This window comes from Littorina saxatilis, linkage group LG17 (genome assembly GCF_037325665.1).
Source record: "Littorina saxatilis isolate snail1 linkage group LG17, US_GU_Lsax_2.0, whole genome shotgun sequence".
Lineage (NCBI taxonomy): Eukaryota > Metazoa > Mollusca > Gastropoda > Littorinimorpha > Littorinidae > Littorina > Littorina saxatilis.
The window spans coordinates 39,926,925-39,946,200 of record NC_090261.1 but is presented as its reverse complement, the minus strand read 5'-3'; the positions used below and the strand labels follow the sequence as shown (position 1 = coordinate 39,946,200).

At 43.3% G+C, this 19,276-nt stretch overlaps 1 protein-coding gene across 4 annotated transcripts in view; it reads right to left on the bottom strand.

The window, feature by feature from the left end:
• The window catches only part of LOC138952718 (alpha-actinin, sarcomeric-like), a 52,028-nt gene extending 44,191 nt beyond the window's left edge, over positions 1 to 7,837 (bottom strand). For 2 of the 4 annotated variants that reach the window (XM_070324426.1, XM_070324427.1), the window contains exon 1: positions 5,403 to 5,877. In XM_070324426.1, coding sequence (XP_070180527.1) covers positions 5,403 to 5,501 — 99 coding nt within the window. In that variant the 5' untranslated portion in view covers positions 5,502 to 5,877. The other 2 variants (XM_070324424.1, XM_070324425.1) reach the window with 2 other exon arrangements.
• Positions 7,838 to 19,276: the final 11,439 nt, after the last annotated feature.

The following is a 19,276-nucleotide window of genomic DNA, read 5'->3' as shown; positions in this document are numbered from 1 at the left end:
AAAAAATGAGAACTAGAAACAGAATTCAATAACAAGAAGGGCAAAGCCCATACGACTCACATGCTTGACCTTGACATGACCTTGACCTTCAGCTAAACCTAGCAATGACATCATACACTAAGAACTGCTTTACACATTTTTCCTACCAAAATACATGTGACCTTGACCAAGGTCAAGGTCATGCAACACAAAGCTGTTAATTCAAGACATAGGAAGTACAATGGTGCTTATTGGCTCTTTCTACCATGAGATATGGTCACTTTTAGTGGTTCACTACCTTATTTTGGTCACATTAGTGACCTTGACCTTGATCATATGTGACCAAATGTGTCTCATGATGAAAGCATAACATGTGCCCCACATAATTTTTAAGTTTGAAACAGTTATCTTCCATAGTTCAGGGTCAAGGTCACTTCAAAATATGTATACAATCCAACTTTGAAGAGCTCCTGTGACCTTGACCTTGAAGCAAGGTAAACCAAACTGGTATCAAAAGATGGGGCTTACTTTGCCCTATATATCATATAGGTGAGGTATTAAATCTCAAAAACTTCAAAGAAAATGGGAAAAATAGCTGTTTTTTAGACAACATTTATGGCCCCTGCGACCTTGACCTTGAAGCAAGGTCAAGATGCTATGTATGTTTTTTGGGGCCTTGTCATCATACACCATCATGCCAAATTTGGTACTGATAGACTGAATAGTGTCCAAGAAATATCCAACGTTAAAGTTTTCCGGACGGACGACTCGGGTGAGTACATAGACTCACTTTTGCTTCGCATGTGAGTCAAAAACCTATGTTTTACTCTTTTAGGTTAATTGCACACAAGTGGGATTAGAATTTAGATGACAGATCATAATCATATATATCTGGACTGACAATGTATACTGTTGTTGTGTGACTGTGAGTACATGTATGAAGGACAAGCTTACACTTAATCAAGTTTTTTGTTTGTTTGTTTGCTTAACCCCGACCACTAAGGGCCATATCAGGGCGGTGCTGCTTTGACATTTAACGTGCGCCACACACAAGACAGAAGTCGCAGCACAGGCTTCATGTCTCACCCAGTCACATTATTCTGACACCGGACCAACCAGTCCTAGCACTAACCCCATAATGCCAGACGCCAGGCGGAGCAGCCACTAGATTGCCAATTTTAAAGTCTTAGGTATGACCCGGCCTGGGTTCGAACCCACGACCTCCCGATCACGGGGCGGACGCCTTACCACTAGGCCAACCCTGCCGGTCTTAATCAAGTTAATGACCTACGTCCATGAATAGGTACAATGGTATCAAACACACACACAATAGGTGAAGACTGAGACTGAGGGAGAGAGAGAGAGAGAGAGAGAGAGAGAGAGAGAGAGAGAGAGAGAGAGGGAGAGAGGGAGGGAGGGAGAGGGAGAGAGAGAGAGAGAGGTAACAACAAACACATGTCCTAGGTATGTTTACACCTATCAGTCCACAGTATGCGGTACATGACACGATCAGACCGCCGTGACACACACAGTCCCGCGTGTACCTCTCTCTCTACCTGTGTTCTTTCTTACGGCCAAGCTAGCACTGACTAAGTGGATCAAGGGGAGGAAGAAGTGGAGCGGAGGAGATAGGGAGGGTAACTAAACCCTCTTGTCTCTCTACATCCCTCCAAGGTGCATAGCAGTGGGCTTGGAATGCTTGGAATCTCGCCACTGTGTGTGCAAATTCATGCACAGTCACACAGACAAGCCAAAGATGCGGGGGGGGGGGGGGGGGGGGGGGGGGGGGGGGGAATCGGTTGTACACTTCAAAGAATAGGATTAACTAGGGCTGAGCAGGTGCAAAGTTGATAGTGAATCCCTCCCCCCCCCCCCCCCCCCCCCCCTCCTTGCGACTACTGTCACACGTCATTCATGCGTGACTTGGCTACTGGCGACTCCATAGCTTGTCTAATATTGACAGGGTGTTATTTCTCAGACTCAAGGTCTTGGGCAACTCCACTTCCAGTCCTAATAATAAATATTGACAGTGGTTTTTTCTTTCTGCCCCAAACTGTTTTCTTCCCTTCCCTGTTGTAGTTCTGGGCTATTACAGCACTAGTTAATTACTGGCACTACAAGTACAAAGTCGAAATATTGCACACACCCATGATAGTCCTCAGATGTTAAACACATGGCCCTGAATGAATGCAGACTTACAGTGCTCAAAACATGTGCTAATGCAAGGTACAGCCATTACATTTACACTTTACAGCATAAACACGTTTATTTAAGGATCCAGAAGAAAGAGAAAAAAAACTAAACAAGCAAACAGGGACATGCAGTGTGCACCAATTATGTTCAAATTACGTGTGTGTTTGTGATCCACAGCAGGCAACTTTTGTGAAAGTGTTCTATTTTTCCTGACTAGCATTCACAACAAAGTCATGTACTCCTCTCTTGTTCAGTTTTTGACTTGAAAATGTAAGCAAATAGCATGCCAGGCTTCTCTAATTCCGTTCTATCTTTCCGATTCTGATTCCTCCTGAACTCATGCTGCAGTTCTTTCCTGTAGTTGTATCAACTTTAACACAACTTTTTATTGACCCAAGATTCCCACTATTACTTAACATTCACTTTTTATCTCAAAAGATCCACTGTTCACTGTGCGTACACTGTTTTCACACAACTTAGGCCTAAAAAAAAAATAGGTGTGGTTACGGTAACCCGACCTACCCTATTTTTAGGGGCCGATCCTATAACTTTTTATTACATTTGTCAAAAAAAAAAAAAAAAAAAAAAAAACAACGAGTGCAAAAAACGCAATGAAAGCGAAAGCGCCCGAGTCGCACACTTATTTCCCTGTCAAGTAGGTTTAATTTGTACACATTAGAAAAAAAAGTAAAAAAAAAAAAAAAATGATTGCCTACCTACCTACCCTATTATTTTTGGCTATGTTACCGTAACCACACCAATTTTTTTTTTTGCCTTAGTGTTGACTAAGTAGACGACAGCGGTTCGTGCCAATCGTATGGCTATGTCGGAGTTTAATTTGTTCATGGATCAATAAGAGCTGTTAAGACTCCAAAAAGATGCAAACAGATGTTTGATTAGAAAGCAGACGTCCTAAAAAACAAATGTGAGTGTTTCCGGTTCCAAAATTGACCCCAGAACTTTCATTTTAATCCTTCAAATTAAAATGACAAAACTCGATTTTGAAGACTTTACAAAGAAAAAGCTACCCTTCTAATTCTATGACAACCAGGGAGCATAGGTCACACGAGTTCCACCAAATAAAAAGTCACATGCGTCTGGATCACACACAAAAGTTACCATCCCACTGAACCTTTATATTTTTTGGACTTAATCTTAGCACTGCAAACCAGTCCTGTGAGTGTGATTTGAGGGTTTACTCTTACTGGTGTAGTGTTGACTGAAGTAAAACTGGTGAAAACTGAAATGGTGTCACAAATGGTGGTACAACAGTGATCAATCATAGTTCATACTACCCCCTCTTCAAAGTGGTACATGTGAACAGGAACAAGTGAGGATTTGAGATGCCTCTGAAACTATAGCTACTTTGTCATAGTTAATCGTCAAACTAGGACTGAGTAAGAACACAACGATTATTCAGAAAATAAAGAAGACATCTAATCTATCTAAAAATTATTAAGGATTTGTGATTTTAGTTATTGTCGTCATAACTGATGTCTGATACATATATAATTCTTACTGATACTTCTATACTGTTTATTTTACGCATATGTACAATTGATGGTTAAACACGTTTTGTTAAGGAGGAGCATGCTTGTGCGTGTGTGCTGTTGTGGGTTTTGTGTGGGGAATGTATGCGGGCGTGCGTGAGCGTGTGTGTGACTGAGATTGCAAGCGATGTTTGGAAGGGCGTGTATGGATTGATCGATTGTACTCTGGCCAAAACATGTCCCTAGTGTACTGCACATGGTTGAAATAAAGTCTTATGTCTTATGTCTTCCAAAATGTAAGCTGCTCCTGGTACAGTGGCAGTCCATCTGTACTCGTAGTTGACCAGATAATGTGACCTTTGGTCTCCTGCTAATTAATCATGCTGTGTCAATCAGAAAGAGGTTGTCAGAACAATATGAGGAATATAAGCATGATACTTAGGCTAATTTGTGTGACAGTCTAAGTATCAATATGTACAGTGTTTGTGTACATTTACTTGATATGGTTAAAATTATTCCTTTTCATTGATTTTAATATTTGTACATTATCAACGAGTACTTTACCAAACAGAACCTTATTCTCATTATCAAATTTGGATGGTTGAAGGTTTCAATGTTCGTGTAGACCTTGCTCCTTAAATCAGTGACAGGTAGCGCCTGTCCTCAGGCTAGCTGGCCTCTGTGTGCTGATACAGAGCCTTCATTGTCTACAAATCATAAGGAATAGGAGTAACAAATTACCCTCAAGGCATGAATCCTGTGAACATCTCTAGATTTAATATTATGCCCTATTCAAACATCTGGGTTATCTGTGACATCCCAATTCACTGTGGTGTATGCATAAGCACTGCTCAACTTTCATTTAAGCAAACATGTTGCAAGAGAAGCCAGCCAACCTGTGGCTGCTTCCAACTCCAAGGTCATTTGCATGCGATTCACAGTTTGAGTATCCGTTTGGTTTCTCCCTACTAAATACTACGAATAAGACACACAATGATCCTGATATTTATCCTATTGTACTCGGCTGAAGTTGCTGGAGACTGAAAAACTGGTCCTTATGTGCTATTACCATCACTTCACTACAACTGCAAGGGGTTTGTTTTGTGAGCACCCTGTGTTAACATCAAATGCTCAGTGAGAATCTGACTCTCCACCCCATTCCCAAACTTTGATACTGTTTCCTCGCCAAGTTCATCATTTATTTAATGTCCGGCTGTCCAGCCAAGTCTAATTTCTAGAAAGGAACCCGTTCACAAACGGATCGCGATACCGCTTAGTCAAGACCAAAACACACCAAACCGGCTCTCCCTGTGTGTGTGTACGTTAGTGTGTAGTGTGTGGCTGCATGTGTAGGTCAAATAGCACAGAAAATACAGCGCCTCTCCCCTAGGTTTCGTCGCTTAAAACTGTCGCCAGTGGACAGGTTATGCGACAGGTTATCCAGACAGTAGCCTTTGACAAACAATAAATTGCCGAAAGCCACCTAAAGAAGAGAATTTGTCACAAGCCCCGCCCCTTGAGTGCCTCCTCCATATTAGGTGTGCAATCAAAACTCTGTCATGGCGGCCGCCAGTGAAAGTCCAGCAACTCGCAGCTTACTCAAAACAATATGGCAGTTTCAAATGTAAAGCGATCGAATCCAAATGAACTGAAGAAGGCTTTAATATTCTGACCTACATTTGGGGCACTACCATCTTATCTGGGAGAAATAATGCAAGCAAAGCGGTTACAAGCACTGACCTTTTTCTGCTGCTTTTCCCATGCCGGGTCAAGTAATCCTTCCCGGTCCCACTCCTCCTCCTCTTCCATGTAGCCATCGTTGTATGGATCCCCCATCATTTGGGACTGTGATGGTAGCTCCTCACCTCCCTATCCTCCTTGAAATCTGTAGAAATTAGGACGTTAATTTTGAGGAGACTTCCACTCAAAACAAAAAAAACTTCAGCGGCCTAGCAGTTGCTTGAAAGGGGCTGATCACCACCCCGCCAGGAGAGACTAGTCACGTGATCATCGGCGGAAGTGAACGCTGTGTGTGTTTCGTCACCATACCATGTCAAAGGTCGGCGCGCGTGTTTTACACACTGTGTGTGTCAGGCGTGTAGCTCGCGTGTATTTACCGTACCACGTGTAGAAAATTGCACACTGACACGGAGTATTGAACATGTGTGTGTGTGGTTTTTTTACGCACGAGCACTGCTGACCTGTCTTGAATACACAGATGCAGTAGAAAACTCCACACCAGCAGCCAGTACCTTGCGACTCGCTTTCGCAGCAAACGTAAACATTCCGCGACAAACCACGCATCGGAGTTTTCTAGATCAGCAGCCGTGGATTATTTCACAGCCAACCGTAGTCGACTTGAAGCCACTCCTCAGAGGGTGCCGTTGAAATCTGTTTTTATCAATGACTGATACTGGCGATGACGACCATTGTGCGAGTGATGTAGCCAAATAAGGAAATGTACACTGCGGGCAAGTCCGAGATATTTAATTGGGAGTAAGACTTTTACCAGAGATCGAGTCATTCGTTAATCCTCTTGCCTGATAAAATTCCTAAAAACTTCTCAGAGTCAACAGCCGGGATGACCTCACTCCAGCACGAACGATTGTTTATTGATTTGCTAAGTTATTCAATGAAATTCATAGCTCAGGTGCACCGGGTCCCGCGCTGCCTAGCTTCTATCAGTCTTGTCATAAATCAGATCAATGTAATGAGTTTCTCGGTGTTTGGCTTTAATTATCAGTGACATGGTGGTTGTGAATGTTCTCCCGTTAGTTCTTCCAGTAAGCTTTTCTAAAGCAAAGGATGTATGGAAATGTGTACTCAACTGGGAGCATTCTGGCTAAAAAGAAACTAAACAAAAAACAACAATAAAGATAATAAACAACACCACAAGTGTAAAGTCATGATGCCAGTGATTATATTATTCTCTAAACATTCATATGCATAAAAAACAACACCTCAGTATGATGTGTTGGAATGGAATAGTTAGGTGAAGATTGAATATAAAAATAAAAGCAAACCAAATACATGTAACACAATTTGTAAAACAAAAGTGCTAAATGTGAAGGACAATAGTCAAGTGTATTGTATGCAGAAAGAAATGTAAGCTAAGTGCATGTATCTGAATCATAATTTTCTGCTGTGTGAAAAGAGAATTTTCTATTGTTAGACACCTACCCATATCTGCTCAGTGCATAAGAAATAGATAAACACATATGTTTGAACAATGACTTGTTGTGGATACTGTCCATGTAGCAAAACTTTATGTGATTCATAATTTATCTTTATTTATCTTACAAAAAGTTGCCTGTCACAAGCAATTGCATTTTTAATGCTGAAAAACAAGGATGCGATTAACAGCTTGTTTCAATATTTTTTCCTGTATGTTTTGAACATCTGACATGTTTAAAGTCCAATCACATGCTTTTGATGAAAAAATCAAAGCAAGATCAAAGTGAAACACAGATTGATTTAGAACCAAGTTGGATGCAACTTTGATTCTGTGGTTGGAGCTAACAATATTTTTTCCTTTATTCCAAATTAGTTCAGTTAGCTGTCAAGTGTTTAAATTGGCTGCACAACCCATATCTTATTTTTTGTGGTGAGGCTACAGTATAGAAGTGTGCCTTTGGGTTCTTGGTTCAATGTACTGTATTAGTCTCTGAGTTTGTTAGTTATTTGACAGTTCATCAGTTCCTGCTTTCAGTTAATGAGGACTCCATGTCATTAATTTTTACCAAAGAGAGATGACACCAAATTCTTGCAATAAACTACAAAACAATTATGAAATACTGGATACAAGTCTGGAAGTCCTGAGAGAAACATTGATGCACTAATGTGAAAAATTACGACACACAATTTTGCAAGAGACAGTACTTACGAGAGAGCATGAAAGGTTTTACTCACTTTAAGTAATGGCGTGCTTCAAATTAGCAAGTTGCTTGATCTTGTTCCTGATGATGTGGTGGAGGCGTCCCTGGGTCACTGAAGAACAGTAACTGTTAACTCTACATTTCCTCTAGTACATCCCAAAAGGAAAACTCTCCCTTGCCGTGCACACTGATCAAGTGTTTCTATTGATATGGTAGGTCTTACTGTTATCTATAATGACTCACGGTTCATCACTTGCCATCACACAGTAATATGAGGAAACTGTCTTCCTCTGCTCTAGTCAGATATCGAGTAACAACAGCTGTGTGTCTGTCACAACGACACTGGTTGTCTCTATTGCTGGAAAACTAGATTAGTAGTCTTCGCAAAGGCACCTGACAAAAGTCACATTGGATTTTAATAGGATAAAGTTAACAGACTCGAAAAGTAGAACGATATCTTCTCAGAGGCACATGACAAGACTCAAGAGTCACATTTTATTTCGATGGCTCAAAAAGGCTTGAAAACTACAGGGTTCGTACGCTCCTTGAATCTCCTTGAATCTCCTTGAATTTTCAACCCCCCTTTTCAAGGACCTTGAATCTCCTTGAATTTGGAGAAAATGGTCATTCTTGTGTTTAACCTCCTTGAACCTCCTTGAATTCTGAAGTGCAGGCAACAACAAAAAAAGTTAATATTAAAGTTTTTCAGCAATTTATATCGATTGTGTGCGTGTTGTGTGCAAGTCGTGTGTCGTCTGCCATCGTGCGAAGGGAAGTTGAAACCGATTACTTCCCCTTCATCTGGGTAGCTTTTAGCGCCATTTCTGAAGAAGCAGTGTGTCGATTCATTGTGACAGCGTTTCAAGCCATCGCCGGTCGAAAATCGTAGTCATGCCGGGTGGAAAGTGCTTTTTTAACATACGATGGCTGGAGGAAAAGGAATACAAGGATTGGATCCAGCGGGATTGCGACAAATACAAGGCTTTCTGCAAATGCTGCAAAGCACGTGTGGATATTTCAGTGATGGGCGAGTCAGCCCTGGTTAGCCACGCAAAAGGAAAGAAACACACAAATAATTTAAAAGCGTCTGCACCTGTAGTCCCGATTGCAAACTTCTTATCTGTAACGTCATCGCAAAGCTCTCAGTCTGCTTCTGTAACTGCAACCCCGGGTCCCGCGATGCCAACGTCCTCTCGGACTCTTTCATCATTTTGCACCAAGACCGATGTTTTAAAATCGGAAGTCATGTGGACAATGAACGCTGTGAACTCGCACTACAGTTTCAAGTCGTGTGAGAACAACTCCAAACTGTTCCAGGCAATGTTCCCCGACAGCCAAGTAGCGAAGGGATATCAATGTGGCGAGGGGAAGACCAGGTATCTAAGTACTTTCGGCCTCGCGCCATATTTTCATTCGCTGCTGAAAAAACAAGGAGGAATCCGGATACGTTCTTCTGTTCGATGAAACGTTGAACAAGCACATCAAAATGAAGCAACTTGACATTTTTGTTCGTTGCTGGAACGGGCAGCAAGTCCAAATGGAATACTACGCTTCCAAATTTCTTGGACATGCTTATGCAACCACCCTGATTGATTCTCTGGAGCCTGCCATGGTGGAGCTGGGATACCGGACACTCCTTGAATACTCCTTGAAAACTCCTTGAATACTCCTTGAATTTCACTGTCAGGTGTCTGTATGAACCCTGAAACTAGAACAATATCTTTTCAGAGGCAAACGACAAGAATCACATTTGATTTTGATGGGATGAAAAGACTTCAAAAATCTAATAATGTCTTTCCACAGGCGCATTACAAGAGTCACATTCGATATTGATGGAGTAGAATGACTTGTTGACTGGAGCAATGTTTACTCAAAGGAACATGACATGACTCACATTTGATTTTGATGGAGTAAAAGGGGTTAGATATCAAGTCACAACAACAGCTGTTTCTATCACACTGACTGATGGTCTCTTTTGCTCTAGAACTGGAACAGTGTTTCCCACGGGCACCTAAAAAAGGTTACATTTGACCTTGAAAGGATAAACAGGAAGGACTAGGGAATCCCCCTCCCGCCCCAAGAAATAGCCCGGACAAATCTGTGTTAGTTTTCATGATACGGTTACCACGAAAAGGCGAAAAGAGCAATTTTAACTGTTGGGATTGCGGTCAACTTTGTATCTTACCTCCGGAGACTTTCTGTCCACTGGGAAAATAGTGTAGACGAAAGAGAACAATGTCAAGTACCTGTGCATTCAGGTTGTCCAAGACATTATTACCCAGCCGGTTAGTGTAGGCACTAAGGGGCTTTTCACAAGTCACAAACCTGTGTTTATTACGAGCTCAAGGAGTCGACGAGGTGAGGAGCGACGAGTAGCCGATTTGTGTCAATAAATGGGCGGGGATGTAGCTCAGTCGGTAGCGCGCTGGATTTGTATCCAGTTGGCCGCTGTCAGCGTGAGTTCGTCCCCACGCCGTTCGGCGAGAGATTTATTTCTCAGAGTCAACTTTCGGTGTGCAGACTCTCCTCGGTGTCCGAACACCCCCGTGTGTACACGCAATCACAAGACCAAGTGCGCACGAAAAAGATCCTGTAATCCATGCCAGAGTTCGGTGGGTTATAGAACCACGAAAATACCCAGCATGCTCCCTCCGAAAACGGCGTATGGCTGCCTAAATGGCGGGGTACACTCGTGCCAAAAACACGAATGTACGTGGGAGTTTCAGCCCACGAACGCAGAAGAAGAAGAAGATGTGTCAATAAATGACCCTTTGCCCACTGGTCAGTCGGTGCTAAAAGTTGCATGTCGGAGCGAGTGCACTCTGTTGTCTGGTCAGCGTCGGTCATGCTCTAGAAGTACTGATCGTATTGGTAGTGCTCGTTGCATTTTTTCTTCTAAGGTCTGTTGCTGCGTCAGTTTTCCGTAAATACATGCACACTCTATCATATATACACACTATATCTATATATATATAGACAAATAAACCACCGCGCCGCATTCTCTCTCTCTCTCTCTCTCTCTCTCTCTCTCTCTCTCTCTCTCTCTCTCTCTCTCTCTCTCTCTCTCTCTAGCCGTGACAAACACACTTGCTCCAGACAAAGTTGGCAGCAGAAATGTTGGTGCTATACAAAAACAAAAACCAACAACAAAAACTTCATCAATATCGATGTAACACAAAAAGCTCATGACGGCGTTACTGAGCCAACAGTAATGTTTTTCAATGGAATGGAGAGAAAAAAAGATGCCCTCAAGCTTTTGTTAATAAATTTATTTACTTTACTTTTATGTGAAGTGTAGAGAGACAGGGGCAGGTTGATACGCAGGGCAGCGGGTAGATACAACTTCAATATCATAATAATTTCGCTGAATCTGGCCGTTTCTCTTCCGATCCGCCATGTTTTATCAAGGTCCGACTTTTACCCTCAACCAAGATTGCGCGGGAAACAACACACGCGTACGCTGGAACCACTCGGTGTGAGCTGATTCAACAAGGTGAGTAACATTTTAGCTACTTCTCTTGATCTTTGTAGTGGCGCGAATTTCTTGCAGGCAAAGTTGGCAAGCTATTGAGTGTTAGCTGAGAATCTATGAACGCTAATCACACACCGAGAAAATATCTGTCTTTGATGGTGGAGTGTCTATTTGCTATGTTTTGCAGCAACACCCGTTGGGGCAGGTTGATACGGGTCAGGTTCATACATGTATCATCCTGCCCCGGCCTGTATCAACCTGCCCCCTGTTTGTATCAACGTACCCCAGCCGTTATTTTTCATCTAGGTACTTTATTAGGCCTATTGTACTTTTTCATGATTTGAATTTTGTTGTGTGTGATGAACAATTTTTATTCGGACTAGATAGCCTACATATGTCATTTTACAAACATTTTACAGTCATATTTTTCTCGTATCTTCTAATAGTCCAGGTTTTTTATGGACTTACAAAGATATAGGCTAGCAAACAAACAATCACACACAAACATTCACACCAACAAACAAACAAAAGCTGCATTCCACAATATTTGCAAATAAATCTACATGTGAGCCATATTGCAGACAATGGATTTAAGATGTATATTATATAATACATGCATTGCAAATTACACACTGACCCTACTTTATTTTTTACTTTGCATAACATTTTATTAGATTTTTTTTATCTATAATTACAGATGGTGAGAAACTACAAAAGAACGACTGAGAGGGGGTCCTATTCGCTTGAAGACATGGAAAAGTCTGTGGAGGCAGTGAATAGTGGACAGACATTTCGCCAAGCTGCTGAACAGTACGGAGTCAACAAAGACACTTTGTACAGAGCTTTCAAGAAAAAGAAGAAAGGTGAGGAACTGCAAACCTTTCCAAAAAGCTGTCGAACACGACAGGTCTTCACCAATCTGAAAAGGAGGAGCTTGTGGAATACATCATCAAAGCGTCAAGAATTGGGTTTCCGGTTGACACTAAAACTCTTAGAAGGCTGGCTTGTCAACTCGCTGAAAGAAATAAAGAACACTTCCCTGACACTTGGGAGACTGGCCAAACAGGAGAGGACTGGCTGTTCAGCTTTCAGAAGCGGCACAAAAATAAAATAAGTTCCCGGACTCCAGAATCGACCAGCCTTGCAAGGGCAACTGCGTTCAACAAAACGAATGTGAAAAAATTCTTAGATAACGTCAAGGACCTGTACGGACGTTATGGATTTAACCCGGGGGACATCTACAATCTAGATGAAACAGGTGTTCAAACATCGCAGAAGCCTCAGAGAGTGGTGGCAGAGGCAGGGGTCAAGCAAGTTGCACAGCTGGTCTCTCACGATAGGGGTGCAACTGTGACGATGCTCGGCTTCATCAATGCCATCGGGAACTCAGTGCCTCCCTGCCTGATTTTTCCCAAGAGTGAACTTCACAGACTTCATGATGAACGGTGCACCTCCTGGTGCACGTGGCTTTGGATGACAAAGGAGATCTTCCTTGAATGCCTGCGCCATTTTGCTTCTTTTGCACACTGCGGCCCAGACCGGAAAGTGTTGCTCATATTAGACAACCACGAATCCCACGTGTCCTTGAATGCGGTCGACTTTTGTCGGCGAAAGAACATCGTCCTGCACAGCTTCCCTCCTCACACAAGCCATCGCCTCCAGCCTTTGGACAGAACAGTCTTCGGACCATTCAAGCGTGCATTTCATGTTGCCAGTCGAGCAACTGGATGCACAGCAATCCAGGGAAACGGATGACCAACCATGATGTTGCTCAGATAGTGGGCACCGCCTACCTACGAGCCTTCACAGCCTCGAACATCATCAGCGGATTTAAATGCACGGGAATCTTCCCACTGGACACTGAGGTCTTCGGCGATACTGATTTCGTCCAATGTTTTGTGACCGATCGCCCTGCGCCCCAAGAGGAAACAGAAAACGAAGCACCCGCCGTTGCTGACCATCTCAATGATGAAGGGTCCAGAGCTACTATCCAGCCAGATACTTCTGTGAGTCCGACACACGCCCATCAGAATGAGAACAACACAGGGGAACCCCAAAACTTGCAACAGACGGCTACTCCTGCAAGGCTTGAAACCTCTGATCCAGGACTAGTCAACTCTTCCACCCATTTCCCATCATTCTCTCCTGAGAATATATGACCACACCCCAAAGCAGCGCAAAGAAATGGCAGGCAAGTTTCCACAAAACGCCTGGGAAGATGCAGGATCCTGACGGACACACCTGAAAAAGTACAACTGGAAAAGGCTGCAGCCAAGAAACGAAAGGTTCCAAGAAATGAAACAGGGAAGGGCACCAAGAAACGACTCTTTGTACAAAGACCAAGGAAAAATGACAAACGGAGCTGTTTGATGGCCACATATTATCAAGGGGAGCAGCTGTTTTCTGATGAAAGTAGAGGGCGTCAGTGTACGGCCATGGCAACAACTGCTGCCTTATACACCTCTGAGAAGCCGATTGCAGAGTGGACAAAAATGGACCTTGACTACATCCTTGTCAATGGGGACGTACTTTACAATGAAATTATCCAAGAAAGACCAGGAAATGAGCATGGCTATCTTCTCATCGCAGACATCCCAGAACAAGTGACTGTCTTCAACGAGACATACAACATCCAGAGAACGGCATCAATGTGTGGACTCCTTACCATAGGACAGCAAATGTCCGAAGCAGCCACGACGCTGAAAAATGCTCTCAGGAGAGTGTTTATGGAAAAGTCCACAGCCATCATCGTCAACAAGAATTCCTCAGTTATGGTGTGCAAAGACAAGGATGAGAAGGCCTTTGTGTTTGACTCTCATGCAAGAGGAAAAAACGGTATGCCCTCACCAGATGGGAAGGCAGTGCTGATGAAACTCAAGGATCAAGATGACCTTCGTTATCTGCTTGAAATTGGCGCCGCCCTTGCTGATGGTGGGTCCATTGCTATCTTTGAGATTGTGGGCATCGGTGCAGCCACTGGACCTACCCCAGCCGCCGGACCTACCCCAGCCACCGGACCTACCCCAGCTGCCGGACCTTCCTCAGCCACCGGACCTACCCCAGCCGCCGGACCTTCCTCAGCCACCGGACCTACCTCAGCCGCCGGACCTTCCTCAGCCACTGGACCTACCCCAGCCGCCGGACCTTCCTCAGCCACCGGACCTACCCCAGCCGCCGGACCTTCCTCAGCCACCGGACCTACCCCAGCCGCCGGACCTTCCTCAGCCACCGGACCTACCCCAGCTGCCGGACCTTCCTCAGCCACTGGACCTACCCCACTGAGCCGCTGGACCTTCCTCAGCCACCGGTCCAACACAACTAATCAATGGAATTCAGATAGCGTTTCACGGGTTTTTAATTTTCATAGAATCAGAAATTGTTATGTGTTGGATTCAATTCATTAGCATCTCAGCCGTCTACAAAATTGTCTTATAAACCTGAGAGTTTGCAAGATAACTTATAATTTGGTGCTATATATACTTTGCACGTTCACAGGTCTCCAGCTGGAAAACCAACCAAGATGGGGAATGCTGATGACATTTGCATCATCTGTGGCGAGCATTTCTTTGCATCCCGAGCTGGAGAAATATGGATCCAGTGCACAGAATGCCGGCTGTGGTGTCATGAAGAGTGCGCCGACACCGGGATGACGGATTTCTTCACCTGTGACTTTTGCAAAGTAAAGACTTTAACTCAAGTCACTTCTTATTTTTTGCGTGATATGCACTGTTTTAATTTCTTTTTCTTCTTTTTTTGCAACCTAAATATCATTTTATGGTTTACTTCCCATTCATGTTACTTAATGTTTTTGCAAAGTAGGCTACATGCAAATACTCTTCAAAAGCGTTGCCAATTGTGTTTCTAGTATGATAACTGCAGCATAGTTGTTGTTTTTCAGTTATTATTTTTTGTTTGTATCAACCTGCCCCAGGCTGTATCGACCTGCCCCACCTTGTGTATCAACCTGCCCCGGTCTGTATCAACCTACCCCGGACATTTTTCTATTTTAAAAACCGTTTTGTGTCAAGACAAAAGGCTAATGCTCATTTTTTTTCAAATTTCATGATTTAAAAATGATTAAATTTTGTTTTAAAACCAATCTTGATGTTTTCCCATGGATGTGTTTCGAATGAGAGCCAAATATGATTTTTCTGTATCAACCTGCCCCGGTCTGCCCTATGTGTTTATGGAGGAGGGGATGGGTGGGTGGTGGTTTCACGGTGTTCATTTTTACATCACAACTAATACTCGTAGTAAGTGGGTTTTTTCTCTTCAGCTCTGTACATTGAAATCAGCCGAGGGATTATAACTGACGGCAGAACACAGGTATGCAACCCACGTACTCACAGACACACGCAAGCGGTGAGACCGATTTTGCACCTCCGTGACATTTTGTGACCTTCACAAGAAGGTCATGAATAGGAATACGCCGTCTTATTAATAGTACAGGCACTGCCCCAGATTCTTGTCTTACTCTTCAACACCACTTACGCATACTTCTGACATTCAGTGGTGGAGTAATCGAGTAAGTTGACTGTTTTTCTCAGTCTTGGTCAACGGCGGTGAACAATGTGTATGTTTTTGGCATACCATACGATCGTAAAACTGTTCTTTTTAGTCTTGTTCTTACGACGAACAATGTACTGTTTTAAGCACACGATGGAGCACGAGGCTATCGTTCTTTTTAGTCTTGGTCAATGTAAAGTTCTTGCACAGGACTAGTCAACTCTTCTTTTACTTTTCGCAGATGGCGATCAATGACATTGACAATATACGGTTATGGCATACCGTCGGTTGAACACGAAAATGCTCTTCTTAGTCTTGTCAACGATGAATAATGCATAGTTAATACCAAGCATGCGACGAAACAATTGTCCTGAGCTATATAGTCAGTCATGGTCAACGGCGATCGGGCAATGCATAGTTTGTGGCATACCGCCAGTGGAGCCCGAAAATGTTCTTCTGAGTCAGTCTTAGTCAACGATTCACAATCAACTTGGAACAAAGTGTAGTTTTGGCATACGATGTAGTAAATTACTGTTCTTCTTTGTCTTGCTCAACATCTAACAATGTAGTGGGAAGTATTGGTGAATCAGTTTCCACTCATTCATCATACGGCCAAAGAGGGTTATAGGGCGTTGTGATGATGCAATCAATTAGGATTTGGTTGTGCTAAGGCCGCCGGAATCGATGACAGGGATTCGATCAAGCCAGAAACAGGTTACGGTTTGCCTTTTTCTGGTCGCAGCAGCTAATACTCAGAAGGATATAATTATATGACAAGGCTTTCTCATCATATCTTTTCGATTAATCGTTCAGATGAAAGGCTGGGCTACGGTCGGGCAAAATCTCATTGTTTCCACCCTACCCCCGTTTTAGACAGTAGCACGAACGCTCGGCTTGCAGGGTGTCATACCGGAATCAGAACAATGACCTTATTATTCATAAAATTTATGATGTGTATTTCTATTTTAAGTTGCTTGGTCACATCCCCCCCCCCCCCACACACACACACAAACACATACACGGTTTTCATCCCACATTGTACGGACTGCTCTCCCTCTTCAGTCGGCCCCCAACGCAATATCCTCCCCCCCCCCCTCCCCCAAACTGACCCCACCACCGCCACCACTCTCCCCTTCTTCACCCATTTATTGTACTGCGCCACATAATTTACCTGCTACCGTCAGTGGCTGCACAGTGCGGCACTTCAACACTTGTAGTAATTAACTTCACAACGTCATGACCCCCCGCGGGTTAGGGGGAAGAATTTACCCGATGCTCCCCAGCATGTCGTAAGAGGCGACTAACGGATTCTGTTTCTCCTTTTACCCTTGTTAAGTGTTTCTTGTATAGAATATAGTCAATGTTTGTAAAGATTTTAGTCAAGCAGTATGTAAGAAATGTTAAGTCCTTTGTACTGGAAACTTGCATTCTCCCAGTAAGGTAATATATTGTACTACGTTGCAGGCCCCTGGAGCAATTTGTTGATTAGTGCTTTCAAGTGTGAACAAGAAAGAATTAACAAGTGGCTCTATCCCATCTCTCTCTCCCCCCCCCCCCCCCCCCTTTCCCCGTCGCGATATAACCTTCGTGGTTGAAAACGACGTTAAACACCAAATAAAGAAAGAAAGAAAGACAACGTCATGCTACGACTACCACACCTGCCCGCGCCTTTGATGTTTAACTACTGTACTGCGCCGAACAGTCGAACAAAGGGTGGACAGCGGGACAACATTACACGGTTCAAAAATCACGCTTAAAGGAACTGTCACGCCGAATGGCTCTGTGCGCGATAAACAAATGCAAGGTATACGTTTTAAGGGTTTGGCGGGGAAGTTGTTAGCACCGGAGTACTGATGGGCGATTGTAAGTCAGTCACACTGACACAAACACACACACACGCATCTCGGTCCCTACGCCATTACCCCCCCCCCTTCATCTCCCGAGCAACACAAGCATCCACACGAGAATACATTGAATCAACGGAATAACAACAGCCTGTCTGATGCAGTTTTTTTTCCAGCCGAGTCAGCGGGGAATCACAAGTGAATGCCAAAGGCAGATAACATAGATAAGGGGACAGTGGGGGAAATGCAAGGCACATTGTATCATATGTTTACAAGTAGACTTTGACAGTTTACCTGCATGGCTCGTCTCTCGGTTACCCGCCTTACCAGGGTGCTAAGCTCGTCCCTGTTACTCCAGTTTTTACAACTGATTTTTGACATAAGTCGCTGAGTGCTATTTGGCTGTAAAAGATGCACAAAGAGAGAGAAAATGAGAGGGGCGGGGAGAGACTGAGAGAGCGAGAGGATAAGGTAGTTTTTGATGAAGAGTAAACATATACAACTGGCTTGTAGATGAAGGGAAACTAGCGTTGTGGAAGGCTTACAAAAATGGAGGTAACACTGACTTGTTTAAGCTTTAAAAGTGGAAGAACTGTGACTCGCGTGAAACACACTTGCATGTTGAATTTTCCAGGTAATAGCAATAGGATTGCAGTCATGGAGTGTAATCTCACAAAAGGTCATTTACAAATCCAATGTCAATTAAGATTACAATTTTAACGTAGATAAAAGGAGAAATTGCAACGATCAACTAAACTCAATCGCCACCACTAACGCTATCAAAAGCAACGACTGCGATGAGAACACAATAAAACAGCTTCCACATGTGCTTTGCTTACACCTGTTCACCCTTCGCGTTATTTTGCCAAGCTTCATGAAAGAAAAACCTACGTAAAAAATAGAAAAAAGACGCTCCAAAATACACACAGACACACAGAGACTGGGTGACACGCATGCACGCGGGCACACGTGTGCGGACACACACGCATGCGGGCACACAAACACACACACACACACACACCTCACCTCGCATACACACTAAACAAGAAGAAGAATCGGAAAGATGCAATGCTCTATCAGCAGTGATTATTTCAACCCAACAAAAGAATCAAATGAAAACAAAAATTAGTTTGTTCGCACCCAAATACTGCATCTATTATTTGCATCAACTCATTTTACGAATGACTGCCTCAAAAAACACCGCTTTCAACGTTCGCTATCAAAGAGTAAATGTGTCGCCTATAAATCAAACACTTTTTCAGGAAGATTATGCAGTGTAAATGTAAATTTGACTAAAAAAACCACATCATGAATCGTTCTTGTTTTAAATCACCGAGAAAGTCATTTGAAAAGTGCTCTACATAATAAGAATACCACACACGTTAAAGTACCTCGCACACTTAGCCTCACCCAAAGTTTAAAGATACCTTCCTTCCCGTCTCAACGATCAAGTACATCATCATAGATCTGTTTGGGCGTTAAAGCCTCTCATTAATTGGGCGAAGTAGATTTCGCGAAGTCTGCTTCACGAAGCTGGCTGCTGGAAGTTCGTTGGCACTGTATTTTCGGTAAAAGACTTCGCGAAGTCGACTTCGGGCTTGATTTAAGAAAAGCTTTTGCAATTTAAGTTGATAATTTGGACCAAAAACCAAACATCTACATGTGTGCTTCTTGTGAACAGTGGAGATTGTTTGTTCAACTTCGCTAATCAGCTCTACTGACTTCACGAAGCTCGATGCACGAAGCTTTGGCACAACATATTGGGTAAAAAAAAGACCTCGCGAATTCAACTTAGGACAGCCTTGACGGACACTTATGTCAATCCGAAACTGAAATGAATTCAGCCCCCACTCCCCCCTCCCTCCCCCCGACAAAATTATAATAATTCTAAAATAAAAATAATCCACTCTGCATAGA